The sequence below is a fragment of the Chrysochloris asiatica genome, unplaced genomic scaffold, assembly GCF_000296735.1.
Source record: "Chrysochloris asiatica unplaced genomic scaffold, ChrAsi1.0 scaffold00023, whole genome shotgun sequence".
NCBI lineage: Eukaryota > Metazoa > Chordata > Mammalia > Afrosoricida > Chrysochloridae > Chrysochloris > Chrysochloris asiatica.
In genome coordinates, this window is record NW_006408541.1 from 11,052,670 (window position 1) to 11,076,529 (window position 23,860).

Consider the following 23,860-nt stretch of genomic DNA (forward strand, 5'->3'; position numbering starts at 1 on the left):
GGTTTCCAAGGAGCAGCTGGTGAGCTTGAAGCACTGACCTTGCTGTTAGTGGCCCAATGTTTATATGTTGTTGTTGTTAGGTGCCATTGAGTCGGTACTGACTCATAGCGACCTTACACACAGCAGAACGAAACACTGCCCAATCCTGGGTCAACCTCACTGCTGTTGCCACACTTGAGTCCATCAATGCTGCCACTTGGCCAATCCATCTCATTGGGAGTCTTCCTTTTTTTCTCTGACCCTCCACCTTACCAAACATGATATCCTTCTCCAGCTACTGGTCCCTCCTGACAATATGTCCAAAGTATGAGAGACGAAGTTTGGCCATCCTGGTCTCTAAGGAGCACTCTGGCTGCACTTCTTCCAACACAGATCTGTTGGTTCTTTTGGCAGCCCATGACACTTTCAATATTCTCCAACACCATAACTCAAAAGCATCAATTCTTCTACTGTCTTCCTTATTTGCTTCTCGGCCTTTCGGCTAAGGTCAAGTGTGCAGTGCTTATATAGGATGTGCAATTAGATTTCAAATTTCAAAGAATATTATTTAAATCAAAGGAAAAACAAAAACAAATCTGCTGCCATCTAGTCAGTTTCAACTCATGGAGAAGGCAGAAGGACAGAGGAGAACTGCCCCAGGGGGTTTCTGAGGTTGTAATCTTTACTGGAGCAAATTGCCAAATCCACTGGGTGGATTCGAACCCACCAGCCTTTTGATTGACAAATGAGTGCTTTAACCAGGGAATCACCAGGGCTCCTTATTTAAAAATACCTTACGAAGTCTCTGAAATTCAGATTTAGCTGGGCAGCCTGTGTTTTTATTTGTTTAGTCTGGCAACCCTGGATAAGGAGGTCAGAGAGAGTTTCTCTGTGGAGGTGACGTTCAGCAGAGCCCTGAAGAAGGAGCCTTGGATGGTCCCAGGACGAAAGCAGCAGGGTGGGATGAGGTTGGGATATTTGAGGATATAAAAGCAGGCCCTGGAGGCCGGAGCCATGAGATTTAATACCTTGTCAGCCTGGAGAGGATTTGGAGGTCATTCCCAAAGCAGTGAATAGACCGAGGAGGGGAGTTGCATGCTGTGACTGATACTTCAAAGATTGTTCTAGCAATTTGCTTGAAGAATAGACTCAGGGGCCAGGGGCATGAATGGAAGCTGGGAGACTGGTAAGCAACCGCTACAGTGTCGAGGGTAAGGTTGGTGATGGCTGGGGTCAAGGATGGATTGTGATGGGGCACAAGGAGAAAGGCGAGATCTTGGGAAACAAAGAATGTTCCTTAGAAGGTCTCCATAAGTTATGTGGGCAGTTTGAGCCTTTCTGGATGATGAAATTCCAGACCTCTCCAATCTGCTCAGCCTGTGAAGCCCCTGTTTGAAGGGAGCATGTAGTTTTCTGACGGCGGCAGCCTTTATTTGACTAATTTTTAAAAGCATTGCCAGGACTGCACAGCGTCATGCACAGTTTCCTAACCCAAAGTGACACTTTGATTTCTTCCCAGTTTGCCTGGCAGGCTCAGGGCCTGAGTGAGGACGGGTCCGGTTTCCTCCTCCTGAAAGTTTGCTCATTCCTCCTTCCAGTGTTGACAGGATCCCATCTCTCATTGAGATTGCTGCCAAGGCTCCATGCTCCCACCCAAGACCAACCCCACTCAGCCCCGCATCCTTTGTTCTGTTGTGGGGCTAAAGGGCTGTCTGCAAAGAGAAACTGAAATGTAGGGGTCTCCCATCAGCAGGCATACTGGTTGTTCAGGAACATTCTACGTATGTTCTAGTAGGGTTCTTCTTGAGTTGATACAAAATGAAAGTTAAAACAAAATCTGTAATGTTAATTCACCCCACCCCTTTAAAAATTTTGTTGGAAAGTCTTGTTGCAGTCTTCCCTAGACCTGACCCCATTGCCCAAAGAAGCTGGCTCCTTACTCTTCCCTCTGAGTAAGGCTTGGAAAGACCTTTTTTCATGCTGGCTTTCATACTCTGTTCATTTAGGATTGGGGGTGCAGGGGGCCGGTGGGAAGTGCCTGAGCATCTGCTGATGGGCTGAAGTCCTTATTTAATCTCAACCCAGAGCAGTAGAAGAGCATTTGGTCTTCTTGGGCACATTCCATTCAGGGCAGGTCTGTCCAGAGTCCCCGATCTATGGTGTGGACTGGGGAGGTGGATTATAAAGTGGGACTGGTGGGTGGGAAGATGTTGGAGAGGAAGGCAGGGTCCTCCAGGAGAGGCGAGGAACCTTGATTACTTATGTTGCTTTTCTTGAGCATCTTTTATCTGGAGTCCCTTGAAGACAGAGACCTGCAGAGCCCATCTCAGACCCCAGTACCCTGCACAGGGTCTACAGTAGACCGAACGTATGCAGTAGACGCTTAATCAGTGTTTGCCCAGGGAGGGGCCCAGTGATGGTTCCGACTATTGCTGTTGCTCCCACGGGGCTCTCTGGAGATAGACAAGTTAACAGGCAAACACAATCCATTTTTGTTCTGAAGATTGAATTAAAATACACTAGAAAATACAAATGAATCTAAATTAAATGAAAATACAAATGAATTTTTAAAATGGTAATAGTTGCTGCCAATTCGATTCCAACCCCTGATGACCTCCTGTGAAGTCTCCCATAATTCTGTTGCTTCTTGAATCATAGGAAGGAAGAAGTAAATAATACCTCAGCCCCCTAATCTCAGCCCTGAGCTTCAGCCACGGGAGCTGGTGGGGGCACAGTCTTTGTGATCATCGTTTAAGCGGACACTTAGAGACTCTCAAAGGAACTTCATACAGATAAGCACTGGACTATAAACCACAAGGTCCACCGTTCGAGCCCACCAACCTCTCCATGGGAGAAAGATGAGGCATTCCGTTCCGCTCCTGTGAAGATTTAAATTCTCAGAAACCCTATGCAGGGTTGCTATGAGTCAGAATTTACTCGATGGCACTTAACAACAATTCCAATACCTTGTATTCTTTACCAAGTATGGCTGGCTCATGATTCATTCAACCCTCCCCTAGCAGTGACGTATCTATGGACAATGTCTGTCTCTGCCACAGGAAAAATAGCTGTGGAACCCATTTGAGCACGTGGGTCAGAATAGCCGGCTAATTCTTGGGCAGCAGATTCTTATAAAAAGTGAAATAAAGTAAAATAAAAACCTGTGAAAGCCAGAACCTGTATAAGGTGAAAATCCATCAGAGAAGGGAAACGCAAATATTTTCCATAAACAGAGTGATGTTAAGTTCTGTCGAGTCAGTTCTGACTCATAGCAACCCTGTATAGGTCTCTGAGGAGCCGCTGGTGAGCTTGAACCGCTGACCTTGCAGTTCAAACTGACCTTGCAGTCCAGCGCATTAACCCACAGTGCCACACCAGTGTCTGTTTTTTTAAAAAAGATCACTGGTGGCAATGTGGGTTAAATGCTGCTAACCACGAAGTTGCTGGTTTGAACCCACCAGCTGCTCTGTGGGAGATATTTGTGGCAGTCTGCTCCTATGAACATTTATAGCCTCGGAAACTCCCTGGAGTTGAGGATCACTGAGTTGGAATCGACTTGATGGCATTGGGCTTGGGTTTTTTGTTTTAGTTTTTAAACCTCACCATAGCTGTTTGAGGTCAGTAATAGTAACTTTATCATTTTACCTATGAGGAGACTAAGGTACAGAGAGGTTCTGTGACCACTCAAAGGCCACACAGCTAGTCAGTGAGGAAGCCAGGACTTGAACCTGGCCCAGAGCCCTACCAGCCTTTATTGTGAATTTCAAAGATGGGACTAACGTGTTCTCTTGGTGAAACCCTGGGTCTTGTGTGCTGGGGGTGTGGGATGGAGGAATAGGAAAGGAGCTCAGGAAAATGGCCTTGAAGTAGTTTGCAAACCCCACACTTCCCTTAGAGATCAGCCCCGAGTGCGTCTCCACGTGTGGTGACATATGATGGAGAAAGGGGGCCGACATGGACTTTCACTTCTTGTTGGGCACTTGTTTGATCAGCACTGAGTGTAAACCCACCTCAGGGTGGGATCCTAGAGCCACTCTCTGGGGTTTCTGATGCCTCCGGGGTACAGAAGCCAGAACACAGACCCCTGGCTGTGGTTCCTGGCTCAGGTTTTGAGTCCTCATTCTTGTAAGGATTCTTTTTCTGTTATTTCAAGTTAACAGTGAAAAGATGCATTTTTGAAAGAAAACCAGGCATCAAGTCTCCAATCTCCTATAGCCCACGTTGTCCTTTTGCAAACCCCACCCCGCCACATCCACAGGCAGAAGTATCTGGAGTTGTAATCAGAGGAGGACGTGTATAACTTTCTCACTTAAAAAATGCTTGTCATTTTTTCCTACATTAACACATTGTGAAATATGAGGGTAAGTCAAAAAGTACTGCTACTAGGGTTCCAGTTCACACATGCACGAGTTTATTTTAGGCAAAATGTTTTTCAGTATGTCTCTGTGATCGGTGGATGACTATAGGCAGATTCTCTCAGAAGTGAACTTGTCTTTGTGTCATTAGGGAGCCTCCAAAACAAAAACTAATAGTGGTTTCTGAGGAGTTCTGCTGGGCCAGCTCACTTCAAGGCAGAGAGGTCGCCTCAAAAGGTTATGGTGACTGTTTGGGGGAATTATCTTGGTAGATTTTTCTTGAAGGACAAAAGATGATCATGGGGCATTGTTGTTAGTGCTGTTGAGACGGTTCCGACCCATAGTGACTCTATAGGGTTTCCAAGGAGCAGCTGGTGAGCTTGAACCACTGACCTTGCAGTTCAAATGGCTTTGCAGTCTGGTACATTAACCTACAGCACCACACCAGGATTCATGGGGCATTAGGAAGAAGTTTTAAGAAATTGGAAAACTGTGTTGGTGAAGCAAAGGCTAGGAAAGTTTTGCTGAGGATACCCTCCCTCCCCCCATTGCAACGATGTACCTGCTCATTGTTTGAGGGTAGCAAGGGCTGTCCCAGGAGAATTTCATTGAGAAATCACATCACATACAGTCTGCAGCCCGGATCTTGCCCCTTCAGATTTCTTTTGACCCCTCCGCCCCCAAAGTAAAAATACACTGAAAAGGAACATGGTTTTGAGGCCCAGAGGGATGCCCAAACTGCTGTTTTGCCATGGTGTATGTGGGAGAGTGCAGAATTCTTCAGAGAGGGTTGAGAGAGATGGAAACCTGCCTTCGTAAGTCGATAGGGATAGGCCTAGTTGGAGGAAATGTTGAGAAACAACAGCTTTGCATTTCGGTATTCTTGATTACTAATGGTTTCTGTGATTTTGTAGCAATATTTTATGACTTTTTTTCCCCTCAGAGTTAATGGAGTTTATTAGGGGAGTTAGCAGGTTACAATACAGGATCAGAGAATGCACACGCAGTTCTAGTCAGGACAGCCTTTCCCTAGCCGTGCCTACCGGCAGACCTCTCTACTAAACCAAAGCTACAAAGCCCTTTTACGGCTGCTGATAGATGCTCACAGGACGCACCCTTCCACTGCCAGCCTCGGCTTGAAGGCACTTAGCTCTAGCTGCATGGGTCAGCAAACCTAGATCGCACTATTAGGTGCCTTGAGGCGCACCCCGTTCTACAAACAAGCCTCCTACCCCAATTCACTAGTTTTTCTGCTCCATAGACTGGGAAGCCCAGTGTTCTGTCATATTCTGTGACTCTTGGTTCTGCTGCAGATACTCCTCTACCAGCCTTGTGGGATCACAGCTGTCTCTCCCTAAATCGAAGAGGTTCAGCACATAAGGATCTCTGTGTGCTAAGGAAGTGTGCCACTCTGGGCTCTTCTTCTTTGATGGTAGTGATAGCCCATGACTTAATCTTGTACATACAAAAAAACAGAAGAAAATAAGAGTATTTAAATCACCATTTTCATTCGTTATAATATAATCGTTAAAGGTGTCGGTTGAACTTTTGTACACCGGAGTGTCGTTGTCTTATTTGATCCTTGGAAGGGGCCTGGGAAAGTAGATGGTTTTCAAAGATGGTAGCTGACGCATTGAGGGGGTATAGTAGCCTATTCAAGCTCTGTGGTGAGTTGGTAGCAAAACGGATTTGAAGCTGGGTGTGTCTGCTCCAGACTTTGGGGCTGGCAGGAATAACATGGCCGAGCAGAGAGATGCTGTGATACCAACAGGGATGTTCAGTTCCAGTGCATGGTATGTCAGAGAGGTCATAGTAAACATGTCGCTTGGGTCCTCACAGATTGCTGGAGTAAGCAGGAGTTTCCTCCTGGATGCTCAGGTGTGTTCCCCTGACCTGCTGGTCTGATGTCTGGGGACCACCATCATGGAGACCACCCAGCCCTGAGGTGGCCTCCGCTGATTTATTGCTATGTAGGTCATGTTTGCTCTGAATAGAGCCCAGAGCAGGGGCCAGGATGGTGGGGGTTCCAAGTGACCATGTGTCAGGACTCGCCTCACAGCCTGGCTAGGGAGGCCCTGTGTAGACATCTTGGGAGAGCCAGGGCCTCCAGCAGGCTGGACTGGAGGGTGTTGGGTGGGGAAGTGGCGTAGTACTTCCGGAATCTCTTAGGTTCTTGGCTCTGAATCTGCAGCAGAGAGAACATTCAGGATGCAGGAGAGGGAGTTGTTTCCCTTCAACTGGCAGACAGTGGGGGTCCCTCAGTGTGAGGGGGCAGGGGGGGCAACAGAGATAAAATTGAGCCACTTCTTTGGACAAAATGTTGTCTACTCGTGAGGTCAGTTCCGATGGAGGATGTTCTACAGGACCCTGACCACTTGCCCTCACAGCATTATGGGAGACGTGCCTGTCACTTTCCCGCAAAGGCCCACTGGGTGGGAGAGAAGGAAGTCGTGTGAAGTGGGGAATGTAGCCGTCCGAAGGGGCCACCATCGCTGGGGGCCAGTGTAAGGGGCCCAGAGTGGTTGCGACATCTGGATTTTTTCAAGACCCAATTCCAGATCTTTGAGTGAAACCTTCTCATTTTGAAATGTGGGCAGCAACTAATCCAAAACCACTCAGGCACTCTCTCGGCCAGGAAACAAGCCAGGCCTGAGGGGTGACACCAACAGGGGTTTAGTCTCTGCTTTCTGGGAAGCACTCTCCTTTACCACACTACCCAGCAACTGCTTCGATCGTGACTGGAATGCATCTCAGTGACTGTTCTGTTACAGTTTCCCTGTTCTGACCAGGCCCTCATGTGTCCATTCAGAGCTTCCTTGGGGCTGAGCAGTAGGTGGGAGAGAGGAAGACGTGACCTTTGAGGAGCTCTCGTGGATGGGGGGACATAGGCAGTGAGAGAGATGAGGTGAGGAGGGGTTGTCTGAGGTGCTATGGGAGCCCAGAGGGAATAAACTAGGTCTAACAAGTCTTTGCAGCGTTTCCTGGGGAGGTAATGACAGCTGAGCTTTGAAGGATGAGCCAGCTAGACTTTTCCTTCCTTCTGTTCTTCATGAACTTGGCCGAGGAGGTCACATGGGCGCAGGCTCGAGGAACTGATATTGCATCGTTAGCAGGCTAAGGAGCCAGGCTGCCTGGGTTTGAAGCCAATGCTTCCACTTACTAAGACCTTGAATAAGTGACCTTGCCTCTCTGCATTGAGGGTCCTCACCTATGAAATGGAGCGATGATCAGAACTGCTTCGTAGGGTGGTGATAAGCAGCAGACAAGTCTAAATCTACGAGGTGCTTAGCGTGATACTCAGCAGGTACTGAATACTTGTGTTGTTATTCCCGCTATGAACCTGCTGTGAACAGGAGGCTGGAGTGGAGGGTAGGAGACAGGTCATGCAGGGCCTTGAGGGTCAACCTGGGCGCTTATATGGGTCTTGATGGCACTGGAGAAGCAGGGAAGGGTTTGCGGTCATCTGCATGAATCTTAATGTAGGCCTTTCTTTCCCAGTCTTCTCAGGAAGTTGACAATCTTATCTCTGCATAGTCACCTTGAGCTTCTCTCCTTGAAAGCATCTTCTTCACGATTGGATTTCACCAGTTGTTATTTAAGGGCTGTGATTCAGTAACTATCCACCATGAGTCTTTAGACAATTCCCCTTCCTTCTGTGGGCCTCGATTTCCTCATCTGTGGATATTGGACAGACCAATTTCTAAGGACTCTCCCAAGCACCAAACCAGTAGAAATTTATGGTTGCTGTTTAGTGGGGTGTAACTTCACATGTTGGCCCCTCCGCCGAAGATGGGGAAGACAAGACGGTCAGAGCTAGGGAGAAGGCCTCCCTCATTGCTCTTGGGTCCCCCAGACACTGAAGAGGAAACTTGGTGAGACCTCTTCTCTTGGTGGCATCCTTTACATTACATCATCATTTTGTATTCTCAGTACCACATTTCCCATTGAATAGCATGGAGCAAGGAAGAGAGCTTGGATGAGAACTTTATGGACTCAATTTAATGGTTCCCAGTTACTTTTCCAGGTCATACTTCTTGCTTTCCTCCCAATTCTGAGACTGCTGAAGATGGTTCTTGCTTTTCAAAGCAAGTGATGCCTATATGGAATCAGGAGTCAAACCAATGCAATTAAGGTGCTGTTGGTAGTAGAATCCAGTTCAATGGGAGGCTGAGGAAGAGGGCAACAAGTCAAGCATCAGCTTGTTCTTGCTTCTTTGAGAAACTCCTTACTTGATTTTCTGGCTCAGAGCTCACATAGCAGTTGTAAATGAGAAGGTACTTCATGGGCCTTGCTTGTACAACACATGCCTAGTTGTAACTGGTACCTGAGAGAGGGGAAGGTGTCTGTGTTGGGTCACTTTTAAGCTGTTGTTGACAAAGAAATGATGATTGTCTTTGACTAGTCTTGTCCAGGCCTCTGCTGACCGAAGGTTCCAAGGCCTTGATGATTAAACATCAGACTTTGTTATCCATCCATCCAAACATCACTCTTCCATTGGTCCAAGCATCCATTCATCCAGACATTCATCCTTCCATTGGTTCATCCATATGTCCATCCATCCAAGCAGCTCTCCTTTCTCCCTCCGTCCATTAGATTCTGGACTTTTCTTAGCCACATGGGCAATCTTTGGAGTTGCACATCTTTATTTGTTGTTACGAGATACTTATTGAGCACCTGCAGTATGCTGGGAGGTGGTAATACATGGCTTGATTCCTGCCCACAGAGATGTCTCACTCCAAGACAGTGGGTAAATCAACCACCTTTCCATCCTCCCTTTTGACTTAGCACCACATGTTTTTCCTTAGTCATTTCAGGAATTGTGCCTACTAGAATTGTGAAGGCAGAACTTGTAGACTTAACATAGTGGTTACGAATCGGGCTGCGAACCTTAAGGTCAGCAGTTAGAAACTGCCAGCTGTTCTGTGGTTGAAAGATGAGGCTTTCTGCTCCCGTAAAGATTTCCAGCCTCAGAAACCCTGTACAGGGTTGCTATGAGTTGGAACTGACTCCACGGCACAGAACTACCACCACCACCATCACTCCTTGTTACGTTCATCCAGATTGTGTCAGCATTGGCGGCATTCATAAACTTTTTGTTAGATAGTATTTGGGGAAATAGGTTCTATACAAGTAAGTTCAAGTGATGCTTAAAAACCAGACTAATGTGGGTGAACCTTAATAGCCAAGACTTTATGGGTTCAAGTCTAACGTGTCACAGAAGATGAGAATGACAATGCTTTACAAGGGTGGTTGGACGGGAGTTCTTTGGCTAGATATTGGGATATGTGTTGCATACTTTAGCCTGTGATGAGCATATTGATGGCTCTGAGAAATCCTGCAGTAAAGTAACCCATTTGACTTTGACTCAGCAAGTTCCAAATGCATATTAGCTTGTGTGATTTCCGCCCCCTCTTCTCATAAAAACCATTTATTATCCCCCAGAACCAGTGTTCCACCAAACACCCTGGAAACACTTGTGGAAATGATTTCTTTCAGTCCATACTGCCCAGTGGCCCATGTAGGTGGTCAGCAAAGAGGAATCTATTATTTGCTAGTACAAAGTTTTGTTTGGCCCAACTTTTTGGCCCCAAACTGGGGAAATAACACACTGCTCCATGCAGGGAGAGTTTACTAGTGAGGGAAACCTTCTCATCAATTGTTGGAACGAATCATATAAGATCCAAGCTGCCTGTTGACTGAAAGGTGGAGGGGAAGGGTGGACTTCTGTGTTTCTACCTTCTTCAGTGACTCATGAGCCAGGACACAGTTTAAGCCATCTTTGGACACATATTTAAGCTGGCTGGGATTTCAACCAGTGGAGAAGGTGCAGCTGAGATGGCCAGTGTCTTATGGTGGGGGCCTTAGGAAGTACTGGTCTCCCCTGATAACATGCCCAAAGTAAGTCAGGTGAAGCCTTGCCATCTTAGTTCTTAAGGAACTTTCTGGATGCACTTCTTCTAAGACACATTGGTTCATTATTCTGGCAGCCCCTGAGTTATGTCCAGCATTTTTTTTTTTTTTGGTCAGTATTGTAGTTTAAGGGCATCAAGTCTTGGAGATTGCAGGACATTTTGAAATGACCTTTGGCTGAACCAAGTATATTATAAAATAAGTCTTGCAGCAATGCTATTTGCTTAAAGACACATATATAGACATTCAGATTTCATCGAGAATAGATAATACATTAATGGGTAATTGCTAATTACCTTTCACTGTTGGCTGGGTTTCTACCATGAACATGCATTCCCTTTGGAAAAATAAAATAATATAAAGTTAAAAATATGTATACAATTTTTCAATCTAAACCCACAATTTATGTAGTTGTGGTTAGGTGTCATTGAGTCCAGCGCATTAACCCATAGCGCCACACCAGGACTCCATGTAAATATCGCGTTATATAAGCATGAACATGTAGCCTATACAATTTATATATAAGATAGGAATGTATTTGTTGTTGTTGTTAAGTGTCGTCGAGTCAGTTCTGATCCATTGTGACCCTCTATAGGGTTTCTGAGGATTGGTTATATAAATGTATAAACATAGCCTAAATAATTTATCAAAGAGCACAGCCTTCGGTATGGATTAGATCTCAATGTCAAGTAAACAAAATTCCTCACCTCTGGACCAACAAACAACATTCTTATCAACGGAGAAAACATTGAAGTTGTCAAGGACTTCATTCTTCTTGGATCAACTATCAACACTCACGGAAGCAGCAGTCAAGAAATCAAACGACATATTGCATTAGGCAAATCTGCAGAAACCTTTTTAAAGTGTTGAAGAGCAAAGATGTCAGCTTGAGGACTAAGGTGGTGTGGCTGATGCAAGCCATGGTATTTTCAATAACCTCATATGCATGTGAAAGCTGGATAGCAAATAAGGAAGATCATAGAACAATTGATGCTTTTGAGTTATGGTGAATATTGAGAATATTGAAAGTGCCATGGGCTGCCAAAAGAACCAACAGATCTGTGTTGGAAGAAGTGTAGCCAGAGTGCTCCTTGGAGGCCAAGATGGCGAAACTTCATCTCTCATACTTCAGACATGTTGTCAAAAGGGACCAGTCGCTGGAGAAGGATATCGTGTTTGGTAATGTGGAGGGTAAGAGAAAAAGAGGAAGACCCCCAGCAAGATGGATTGGCAAAGTGGCAGCATCAATGGGCTTAAGTGTGGCAACAATAGTGAGGTTGGCCCAGGACCAGGCAGTGTTTCGTTCTGTTGTGCATAGGGTCACTATGAGTTGGTATTGACTTGATGGCACCTAACAACAACATATAATTTATATATACGTATATGAAAGCTATATAAAATATAGACTTTACATTGATAAGCATATAAAATGTATCATATAAAAATAGGCATACACACATCTTAAAGAAATGATAGACTATGTAAATCAAGAGAAATAGCAGTTGGTGCATTTTTGTTTTAAGTCTATGGTTTGTAATACTGCCTTCAGAGTCTGTCCTATTTTTATTTTTCCAGATGGGCAGCAAATTTGGGAGATGGAAGCCACAGTGGATAAAGACAAGAGCCAGCCTGTAAGCACACAGACAAGACGGTGTCTGGAGACTGAGCATCTAGGGGCGTTCTTCTCGTTTCTTTTCCCGCCTCCCTCATGTTCTCTTTCCTGCTTCCTTCTTTCATTCTTCCACCAAAGTCCCCGATACCATGTAGGCAACCAGTCGGCACACAATAAACATGTGTTGAATTGGTGAATGAATTAAACACCCACCGAGGACCAGGTCCCTGATTTGTGGCGGTACCTTGCAGTATTCTTTGATACAGAGTAACTGGTGCCGCTGAAAAGCTCAATTCCCCTTAGATAGAATTTCACCTATTGAGGGATGAAAGGTGGCAGGACTCATTTTAGGTGGGCTAGCTGAAGGTGCCATAGGAATTGGGCACTGTTGCAGTTGATTACAATTCCTTCCTTCTAGAACATGCTTTTTGTTGAGATCCCTGAGTACCGGAACAAACATACCCGCACATCTGTGAAGGTGAACTTCTATGTCATCAACGGGAAAAGGAAACGAAGTCAACCCCAGCACTTTACCTACCACCCAGGTAAGGTATGCTCTCTGAAGGCTCCTTTGGTGTTGAGAGGCATCACAGGATTCTGGAGGTCTTATCCCAGCTGGGCCGCTTTTGTCAAGTGACTCAACCTCTCTGAGCCTCAATTTTATCATTTTGTCAAATGGGATTTATCACAGTATCTTACCTATAGGACTTAGAAAATACGTTGCACATACAGGGCTTAGCACAACGCCTGGCAGATAGTAAGTTTTGTTGTTGTTAAGTGCTGTTAAGTCAGTTCCAACTCACAGCAATCCTATCTTGGGTTTGAACCGCTGACCATGTGGTCTAGTGCATTATCCTGTAGCACCATACCAGGTCTCCAAAACAAAGATGCTAAGTTGTTGCTCTTAAAAGTGCCATTGAGTCAGTACTGACCTTGTGTAAGGTTTCTGAGGAGCAGCTGGTAGGTTTGAACCAATGACCTGTCAGTTAGCAGTCCAGTGCTTACCCTCAGTGCCATACCAGGATGATAGTAAGCTGGTATCAGTGATCTTAACTGTTACTGTTAGTCTTTGCCTCCAGGGGGTGAATGGAAGACAAGAAAGTGCAGACACATTAAATAGAAGGTCGCTAAGCAATGACTCTTGTCCCTGTCTTAGGTGTGGTCATGATAGGGATTGTTGTTGGGGGCCATCCATCCAGGCAGCCTATTTCCAACTCCTAGCAACTCCATGTGATGGAGAAGCACACCCCCATAGGATTTTCACAGAAGCTGCTCACCAGGCCTCTCTCTTAAGGAGTCATTGGGTGAGTTAGAACTGCCAGTCTTTTGGTGAGCAGCGTACGGCTTAACTAGAGGTCCTTCGTGATAGGGGAAGAAGCTGGATATGCCTTCAGACTATCAGTAATTGACCTCACAGTGGGCAGTCACCCGGGGGCCAGATGGCGCTAATGGTGGACAGCCTGGTCAGGAGACCTGCCTCTGACAAAATAGACCATAATTCCAAGGAGGGTGACCAGGGCCATTTTCCATACATTTATTCATCCCAATGTATTTAAGTACCAGGCAATGGAGATGCAACAATGAACACAACTTCTAAGCCTTCCTGCCCATGAAGGGCAGACACTCTAGAGGGGCAGGTTCAGGTTATGGGTAACACTAACATGACTGGTGTGCTGGAGGATGATGCAGGCTGCCGAAAAAGGGGATGCGAACTGTGGTAGAGAAGTGAATGGGGGATTTCCATAACATTGTATTAAAAATCCTCTGAGCTCTTCCTTTGGGAAAATAGGCTGCCTACAAATGTCTTAGAGTCCTGGTGTGGCGGTGTGGGTTAATGCACCAGACTGTAAAGCCGTTTGAACTGCAAGGTCAGCAGTTCAAGCTTACCAGTTGCTCCTTGGAAACCCTAAAGAGGGTCGCTATGGGTCGGAATCGACTCGATGGCACTTGACAAAAACAGCAACAGCAAATGTCCTGGGACTGACCAGAATTGCCAGCCACCTTTTCAGGAACGTGAACGTGTAACTGGGGACTATCCCCAGCATGCGATTTCCATCCTAAGAGTTCCACCCGGAGCCTCTGACTGACTGCTCAAGGCTTTAAACCAAAGGGAAGAGCAGCCTTGGAACCCTTGGCTCCAGAAAGTGCTTTTGTAGGTTTGTGTTGGTCCCTGCTCCTCATGAACACATTGCTACTTCAGGACCAACGATCAGACCATTGAGGTTAACGGACTCTGAATCTGGGAGGGCCCTGGACCACGGGCTCAGCCATCATGTTTAATGTAGGATTTTCCAATTTGGTTTTATGGCATTTTCTGCTCTCATTGTGCGGAGGATGCTGCTGTGGGCCTTGGCGCCTGACCATGGCCAGGGCCAGAACACAGTCCTCCAGTTGGGTCAGGGTCAAAAGCACAGCCTTTGGCGGTAGCTTGAGAAACAATTTCTGTGAATGAGAGGTCAGACCTACGATTTTGCTTTGGCTACTGAGTCTTCTCCTACCTCCTCCTCTCCCAGTTCATTTACTCCAGTGACAAGAAAATGGATTCCTCAACACATGCTGGTAATTCTCTATGAGAGACTGTTGGAATAGTCTCTAATAATAGTACCAATTCTGGTGACTTGGTGCCAGGCAGGGAGAGAAGAAAGGTCATAATAGTAGCAGTAATAACAATTTTAATATAGTAACAGTACTGACTGTATACGATTCCCTGTGCACATATGAGGGGGCTGCCAAAAGTTCATGAGAAAATACTGGTATCTTTTAAATCCATTTGTCCATGAATGTTTGGAAGTCCGTTACAAGGTAATCGATGAGCAGATTCAGGCCCAAACCCTTGAGGGTCTCATCTCCCAGAGTCCTTCAGTACACGGAGTACGGCGGTCACCATTCACTCATTCATTCTTGCCCAAAGCTTATGCGTAACCGAGCCTCAGTCGTTCCCCGCCGCAGTCCTTGGCTGCTCTTTAGCAATGTGCCCATGTGCTTTGTCTCTTCTGGCAGTTCCAGCCATCAAGACGGAGCCCACCGATGAGTATGACCCAACTTTGATCTGCAGCCCCGCCCATGGTGGCCTGGGGAGCCAGCCGTACTACCCGCAGCATCCGATGGTGGCCGAGTCGCCTTCCTGTCTTGTGGCCACCATGGCTCCCTGCCAGCAGTTCCGCTCTGGGCTCTCGTCCGCAGATGCCTGCTACCAGCAGCAGAATCCAGCAGCTGTCCTCTACCAACGGAGCAAGAGCCTGAGCCCCAGCCTGCTGGGCTACCAACAGCCGGCCCTCATGGCCGCCCCTCTGTCCATTGCGGATGCCCACCGCTCTGTGCTGGTGCATGCTGGCTCCCAGGGCCAGAGCGCGGCCCTGCTGCACCCATCTCCGGCCAATCAGCAGGCTGCACCGGTGATCCACTACTCACCCACCAATCAGCAGCTGCGCTGTGGGGGTCACCAGGAGCTCCAGCATATCATGTGCTGTGAGAATTTCACACCCGGTGCCACTAGGCCCGGCCAGCCCCCGGTCAGCCAAGGTCAGAGGTTAAGTCCGGGCTCCTTCCCCACCGTCATTCAGCAGCAGAATGCCACTAGCCAAAGAGCCGCCAAAAACGGACCCCCAGTCAGTGACCAAAAGGAAGTGTTACCTGCAGGAGTGACAATTAAACAGGAGCAGAACCTGGACCAGACCTACCTGGATGACGGTAAGAGACTCCATTTTCTCAGTGCCTGTAAGGATATTCGGTGCCCGGAGTATGACCTTCCCCCCACCCTGTCCAGAAAGTTCACCTCATGGCCTAGGTATAGACCTCCAGTAAGGAGTAACCCCCCCAGAAAGTTCACCTCATGGCCTAGGTATAGTCCTTAGACTTTTGGGGTTTCAGCCCCCCTTTCTTTAAGGGGCAGGAATAAAATGATAACCTAGGCTGGGCAGTAATCAGTTCCCAGAAGGAGGCTGAGGGTGGGTAGTAAGAGTTTGAGCGGTTCCACCCCTGCTCAAAGAAGAACAAGCAAGTGAGGGCAATTCTGGCCCTAGGAGCGTCCCCGGGGTCACGAGCTGGGTCTATGTTAACTGCTGTTCGCTCTTTCCAGTGGCCAAATTTAGAACCAGGATCGGAAATCAGAAAGGAAGGAAAACCAACCCCTTTTATTCACAGAAAGGGGAAAAAAAAAAAAACCCCAGCAACCCACTTTTGAGTTCTCTTTTGTGTACTTTGGGGGGTGGGGGAGGAGACAGAAGAAGAAAGTTCATTGAGGAGGGAGTGTGAATGGGGGGCTTGCGGGCAGGCCATGCGCCAGGAAGGGAAACAGTGGGCTTCCGTTGTGGTGGGCTCAGCAGGAAGGATGCATAGAGGGCTTTGTGTGAGTCTGGAGGTACCCAAGGTGGTTGGCAGAGGCCTCAGCCATGGGGTATCTTGACCTGTGACCTCAGGGAGAAGTGTCAGCTGTGTTGGAAGGACTCACCAGGGGTCAGCTAGGTGCAGCTGGATGGATAGGCAGAGTTTCCTCCCCGGGGAAGGGGGCTCCAAATAAAATAGTAGGTTCTTGGACTTTTTTCACACAAGAACAAAAACCTATACTGCATCCTGGCTGTCATCTGCAGCTCCAGTTTTGTCTTTTAGAGTGGTACCATAGCATTGAATAGACTCGAATCCTCAATCATTTAGAGACATGAACTTGCAGCCAAGAACTAGGAAGGAAGGCCCAAAGCATCAAACAGCCAGTATCGTTGCTGTGAAGAGCAGGTGCTGAATCACCCACATCCCAGTCACAGGGCAACCTCTGCGTGCGTGCTCAGACTGCTAACCGCTACTTGGCTCACAGTCCTGACGAGCCCAGTCATTGGGGGCGGGGGGCTGTGTGTGTCTGTGCCTTCGAGTAGTTTCCATGCCTTTTGCAAAGCTGTCACCAAAAACTCCCCGCACGCTCACCTGGCATGGTGAACTGGTCCGTCTGATCCAGTTACCACACGTGCTTGCCTGCTCTGACCTCAGGGGACTGGGCTGTTAATAATTGATCCATCTAAACTGGAATGGCCAAACACAGCCTGAGTTAGAGCTAGCTAGGCTGTTTTCATGTACGGCCAAAATGGTTAAAATTACGTTTCAGCGCTTGTTTTTAAAGGGAGTGGTCAGGTAGATCCTTCCATGATAATACAAAATGCCCTGAGTTAGCAGATGAAAGGAATGGGACAGTAACCGGACTCGTCTCCTCATGAGTGTTTGGGGAATTATATCACGGGGGAGGTGCCTTATAAATAAATGAATGGCTGAGTTGGGCAGGTGCCGTCTCCCGCTGCCTTTACTGATTGTTGGTTTGGTTTTGAGAGCAGGATAGGTACAGTCTCTCCCACCCTGACTTTCAACCCACACTACAAACCATGCTGGAGGAGGAAGCCGGAGATGGCCCACCTCTTGCTCACTGGGATCAAGGAGGCCAATATCAGTCACCCAAGGTTGTTATGTGTAGCCTTCAGTTGCCTACCATTAGCCCCAGTCCCAGAGAGAGACACTTGATGTTCTCACAGAAGCTTATGTTATGAAGAAAGCAGCTGAGTGTGGAGACCTTTTTTGGGGTCTCCTCAGGCATCTTTGTGGCACTGTAGGATAACCACTTGACTGCTAACTACAAGGTTGCTTCACACCCACCGACTGCTCCTTGGAAAACCTTTACAGGGTTGCTGAGTCGGAGCTAACTCAACGACACTTAGCAACAGTAGGCAGCTTATCACAGGCAGGTTCAGAGTTTTAGTGTGGTCTCAGTAACATGAATCTCCTCTGAGGATGTCTTGGAGAATGGAGCATGGTGAAGTTGCTGCTCTCTTGAAGAAGCCTTTTATCAAATATGAGGGAGCTTCAAAAAGTTTGAGGAAAAATTCTGAACCTTTTGAAGCCCCCTTGTACGTTCCATGGGATTTTCAGAGGAGTTTTCTGAAGTGAGGGCTCCATGGCTCAAAAAGATGACACAACTTTGAGTTCAACCAAGTTTTTTAAAAAGGTATGTTTACTGGGGGCTTCTCAGAACTATTACTGTGTTGTTGTTAAGTGCTGTCAAGTCAGTCCCAACTCATAGTGACCCTGTATAGGGTTTCTGAGGAGCAGATGGCAAGTTTGAACCACCGACATTATGGTCTGGCAGTTGTACTTATCCTACAGCGCCACCATACCTGTGTTGTTTTAGCATCCAAGTTATAGCAACCCTGTATAGGGTTTCTGAGGAGCAGTTGGTGGATTTGAACTACCAGCCTCGCAGTTCAAACTGACCTTGTGGTCCAGTGTGTATCCTACAGCACCACACCAGGACTGTACTCTTGTGTTGGTGGACATTGTAAATCGAAACTATGCACAGACAAGGGAGGGCACTGCACCACCAGGGGGCACTGTGCTCGCCACGCCCTATATTCTGTGGGGATAGGGCCCCTGCAGTTTGTGGCCCCCGGAGCTCTAGTAGCATAGTGGTTACGAATCAGACTGCCAGCCGCAAGGTCAGCAGTTCGAAACTATCAGTAGTTCCACTGGAGAAAGATGAGGTGTTCTGCTCCTGTAAAGATTTACAGCCTTGGAAACCCTGTGCAGGGTCACTATAAGTCGGAAGCAACTCCACGGTACTTAACAACAATATTCCAGTGATCTTATAATTGAAGTCCAGAGTTCTGAGGCCCATTACTGCCCCATGCCATTCTCAGGCGCCTAAATTCTTTGCCTTTCACATTCCTGGTGCCACATCATGACACAGTAGTAGAATCCTAACTACTGTGTAGCCCCCAAAAGGCAGACGTGAGATTGCTGCTCAGATGTTTTTGCTCAGCTGGCATTCTCTCCAAGGCTCTGCCCAGCACAGACTCCCCAACAGGGAGGACCCATGTGGTCTGTTGTGTCCAATGGGAAGCTCAAACTGCACCCTCAGCTGTTTATCCGGGGAGATGATTTCTCCTACCAGCCTCTGGCCTATGCATGGCAGGGAACCTGGAATTGACCTGGTTTGTCATGCTGATGTCTGGTCAGGAGACAGCCTGGGTTCTGAAGATCTTCTCTGCCTCTTGTTATGTCTTAATTCAAAGAAGTTTCTCCCACACAGTGCATAATTTGGTGGCACAATGCCATGAGCTCCAGCTACTGGGCATTTGTATTTCGGCTCTCTAGTTCTGATTTGCTGTTTATTTGCCTTGAGGTTTTGGCAAAGTAGTCTTCCCTTGGAAAATTCACGAGAGCTCAGCTTCTGGGTTCTGAGAGTCAGGAGAAGGTTTTGTAGCTGGAAAAGGAAGTGCTTACCAGTAGACGGGGGCCCTTCACCCTCCTCCCTGTTGTTGTTAGGTGCCAGGGAGTTGATTTTTCAACTGGTAACAATTCCAGGTGACAAATTAGAACTGCCCCACAGGGTTTCCTAGGTTGTAATCTTTATGTGAGCAGATCGCCACATCTGGTCTCCCATGGAGTTGTCAAGTAGGTTTGAGCTGCCAACGTTTTGGTTCATAGTTTAGCGCTTAACTGTTGGCACCACCAGGGTTCCTTGTCTTCTCCTTCTCACCTACCCACCTGCAAGTACTTATCGGCTGCCCCCACCACCCTAGGGAAACACATGAACAAATCTGACAAGTGCTTGCTTTCCTGGGGTACTTTTTGGTTAGGGAGACCCCTGGTGGTACAGTGGGCTGAGCATTGCACTGCTAACTGATAGGTTGGTGGTTCAAACTCATCAGCCGCTCTCTGGGAGAAAGACGTGACGGTCAGTTTGTGGTGCAGTTCGAGTCTGTCCTCTAAGATCACTGTGAGTCAGCATGGACTTGATGGCAGCGGGCTTTGGTTTTTTGGTTAGGGAGCTAGACATTTCCATGGAAGGATAGGAGAAAAGCTATGAGGGAGGTTTCAGAAGGTCAGGGGTCAGAGGGGGCTGCTGTGATGTTGGCCCTTTGGACCAAGTAGACAGAAAGGTCTGACTGAAGAGGTGACTTAAGGGCAGGAGTCAGCCTCGGAGACAGGGGAGGGGAGGGAAGGGAAGGGTGTTAAGAGGAGACGGGAACAGCAATGGTGGAGGCTGTGGGTTTGGAATTTATCAATGAGCAGGCAGCTGTGGAGGGATTTCAGCAAGAGCTGAAAGTGATGTGATCACTCTGGCTGCCGTTTGGAGGAGGGGACTGTAAGGAGGTAAAAGTTGGAAGCAGAGAGACTACTATGGAATTACTGGTGGGAGGATGAGTTTTTCTTTCGTTTAGACAAAGCTAGGTATGAAAATGTGAATTGTCGTAGCAGGAGCACAGGGTGAGGCGATGCAGTTTATGAAAGAGTTGCTTCATGAATTCATTCAGTCAGGTGGTGTTGTTGTTAAGTGCCATCAAGTCGGTTCTGACCCATAGTGATTCTGTATAGGGTTATGAAGAGTGGCTGGTGGGTTTGAACCACCAGCCTTGCAGTTCAAACTGACCTAGTAGTTCAGCACATTATCCTGCAGCGCCATACCAGGATTCCATTCATTCAGTAAGCATATTTAAAATGCAACCGAAGTTTCCAAAGCTAGATTCACGCCAAAGTAGTCCTTAACCACTTCCACTACGTAAAATAGAGGGTGGCTGCAACTTTACACCGAGGTGCCTTTATGAAGAAGGTGGGACAGACAAACTGGACAGGCGCTGGGGACAGTAGACCTCAGATGCTATTCTCACTGGGTGCTGCTGGTGACGCCTTGCAGAGCCTTGGTGTCTTCTCAGCTGACCTGGGGGTTTTCAGGTCATTGAGCCATTGTGTTCTTACCACAAAACCTGCCAAAGGCGCTGTCTCAGTTCTCTAGTGCGACTGTAGCAGAAATACCACAAGGGGGTGGTTTTGACAAACAGAAATTCATCCTCTCACTGATTAGGAGGCTGCAAGTCTCAATTCAGGGCATTGGCTTTCGGGGAAGAATTTCTCTCTGCTGCCTCACAGTTTAGGAGAAAGCTCCTTGTCTCCTGTCAGCATCTGTGGGCCCGACGTTCCTTGGAGATCTCCGTGTGTCTTGGCATCAGTCTTCCCTTGAGTCCAAGAACTTACCCACATAAGGAACCTGTGTTCGCAGGATGGACTCTGCTCCTGGACCTTCTACTGGGTGGGACGTGGTCCCTCTCTCTGTGCTCACTTCTCTCTTGTAAGATAAAAGGTATTGCAGACCACACTCCTGGGAGACTTCTCTTCCATTGTTTCAGGACTGTAAAGGGGTTAAGGGTCCTGATATGGTGCTCTAGGATAAGCACTGGATAGCTAACTGCAAGGTCAGCAGTTCAATCCCATCAGCCACTCCTTGGAAGCCCAATATTGCTATGAGTTGGAACAGACACTTAACAACGAGTAGCATCCCACCCCACCCTTCACCTTTTTACAACTGATTGGTGTATCATATCAGATCCCATCATCGGGGATGAGAACTGCCAAGTCACATCACTGAGTAACTACCAAACTGCTGAGAGCCACGGTTCCGCCAAGCTGACACACATTTTGTGGGGACACACCTCAATACGTGACAAGCTTTGAGGCAGCATACTCAGACCGTGCAACCTGGAGACTCATCCCCAGATCCGAAAACCAGGGGCAGGGGAGTGGCCAGGACTGAGACCCTGGACCTTGTCCTGTAAGTGATGGGGAGAAGGCGCAGGCTCTCAGCAGTGCTCAGAGCTTGGGATGGCAGATGGTGATGGTGGTGACATTGTGATGATGGTGGTGGTGGTGAATGTACGTGGGAGAGCTCACCACTGACCAGTCTGCTTCATTTCTAAATGTACTTCTCCTCTGATCTTCCTGGAACATGCTTAAATGGTACTTCCTGAAATTTACTGATCAGATACATCTGGGTGCTTTAGAATTTCCATTCTCTCTCAATTCTGTTTTTCTGTGAACTTTTTGAAGCCCCCCTCATATATATTTAAATATAGAGAAATGTTTACTAAACTAGAGACTCATATAGAAATCAGGACTGGATTCTGTGGGTTTACCCAATTTGCCACCCATGTTAATGACCTCCAGCCCCCAGGTCAAGACAGAATCTCATGGATCCTCCAGAAACTCCTGGGGGCCTTGTTCACTGTCCCCACAGAGGTGGCCACTGTCTGATGGCTAAGTCCCGATATTTCTTCCCCTGCTGTCTAAAACCAGGGATCTTTTCTTTTTTTTTGTACAAACAAGCATCCTCCTCTTGTGTGTGGCATCTTGCCTTCAGCAACAGGATTGTGAGACTCCTTGGTGTTGTTGGGTGTAGTTCTCTTTGCACTGTTGAATAGTCCATTGAGTGGATTCCCTACAATCTCTCCATCTTGTTCTTGCTGGTGAACATTTGGATTGCTCCAGCTTTTAGTTATTTTGAATCAAACTTGGGTCTTCATCTTTTAAAAACATTTTTTATTGTGGCCAAAATATCATAAGAAACCTAGGCCAATTCCATAGTCCTTACATGTGTTATTCAGTGATACTGATAGTAACTGCATTCTTCATATTGTTTATGCATTTGTCACAGCCCTTTCCCAAAGAATTCCACAACCATTAATATAAACGCATTGCCCACTAAGCAGTGCTTCCTCCTTTCTACCCCCTCCTCACCTCTGGTGACCCTTAAGAAGCTTTGGCTTTTCTCTATCTGCCCATTTCATGTAAGTTAGTTCATACAGTATTTGTTATTTTGCAAGCAACTTCTTTTCCTCATCATTAGGTTTCAAGGTGCGTCCTGATGGCCTGCTTCAGGACTCTATTGGTCTTTAGGACTGGGTCCGCTGGATGGATAGACCACATTTTGGTAATTCAGATTTGTTGATACTAATGCTCTTCTTTGAGTAGTCACACATTTGAATTTCTTTCGAGTGTGTGGTCAGAAGCCGGTCACTGGGTCTCTTGGAGATAAATGCTTGTCCCGCACTAGCATTGACAGCCAAATCGTTTTCCAGATGCTCACAGCAACGCCCAGGAGTCATACAAAGTACTTAAAACTGTGGTTCATTTGTCTCTCCTCTGAACCAGACTTAGCTTCAATTCCTGCGGATTCTTGCTCGGGCCAGTTTCTTACCTTCTCTGATTCTCCTTTTTTCTCATACATGGATTCTCAGAAACTACCAAAGAGGCATTCTGTTTGAACTTGAGTTTCTCGTGAAGGACATACAGTGTAATCAGTGCTCAACAAATATTATGGATAGCTTGTAAGTAACAACCATGATGATGCTAACTGCTTATTACCACCACGTTTCTGGTGAAGCCATCTGTAGATTTACCTTTATCTGTTGGGCACTAAACACTTGGGTCAAGGAGCTCTGGTAGCGTAGTAGTTATGAATCGGACTCCTAATCTCAAGGTCAGCAGTTCGAAACTACCAGCCATTCCGTGGAAGAAAGATGAGGCCTTCTGCTCCCGTAAAGATTTACAGCCTCGGAAACCCTGTGCAGGGTCGCTGTGAGTCAGAACCAACTCCACAGCACTTAACAACAACAACAACAAACACTTTGGTCACTGTTGTTGTTTGATGAGAAGGCTGTTTGTGAATAACAATTGGAAAACCCCCAGAGAAAGATCTGGTTTACGGCTCACAGGAACTGGCTTTTGAGCAGCAAAAAAATCACCACATTTGTTCTATTTAGTTTCACTTCTCTGCTGGCAGCTCTCTTCCCTCTCTGGAGGAACCTGGGGTGTTAGCAAGGCCAGGTAGACATGAGCCTGAAGGGGTAGGGTTGTTGTTGTTGTTATGTGCCGTCGAGTCAGTTCTGACCCATAGCGACCCTGTACAGGGTTGCCGAGGGTGTAAATCTTTACAGGAGTAGAAAGCCTCATCTTTCTCCCGTGGAGTGGCTGGTAGTTTCGAACCGCTGACCTTAAGGTTTGCAGCCCAATTCGTAGCCACTACGCTACCAGAGCTCCTTGACCCAAGTGTAGGGTTGTTGTTGTTGTTGTTAAGTGCTGTCGAGTCGGTTCCGACCCATAGCGACCTTGTACAGGGTTTCCGAGGGTGTAAATCTTTACGGGAGTAGAAAGCCTGATCTTTCTCCCGTGGAGCAGCTGGTAGTTTCGAACCGCT

General features: G+C 47.2%; 1 protein-coding gene across 1 annotated transcript in view; it reads left to right on the top strand.

Annotated features, from left to right (window-relative positions):
• The window catches only part of NFATC2 (nuclear factor of activated T-cells, cytoplasmic, calcineurin-dependent 2), a 197,754-nt gene that overhangs the window by 126,420 nt on the left and 47,474 nt on the right, over positions 1-23,860 (top strand). Inside the window, exons 7-9 of the mRNA XM_006839178.1 lie at positions 11,820-11,875; positions 12,275-12,401; positions 14,857-15,546. Of these exons, the coding sequence (XP_006839241.1) occupies positions 11,820-11,875; positions 12,275-12,401; positions 14,857-15,546 (873 nt within the window). The remainder of the gene's footprint in view (positions 1-11,819; positions 11,876-12,274; positions 12,402-14,856; positions 15,547-23,860) is intronic.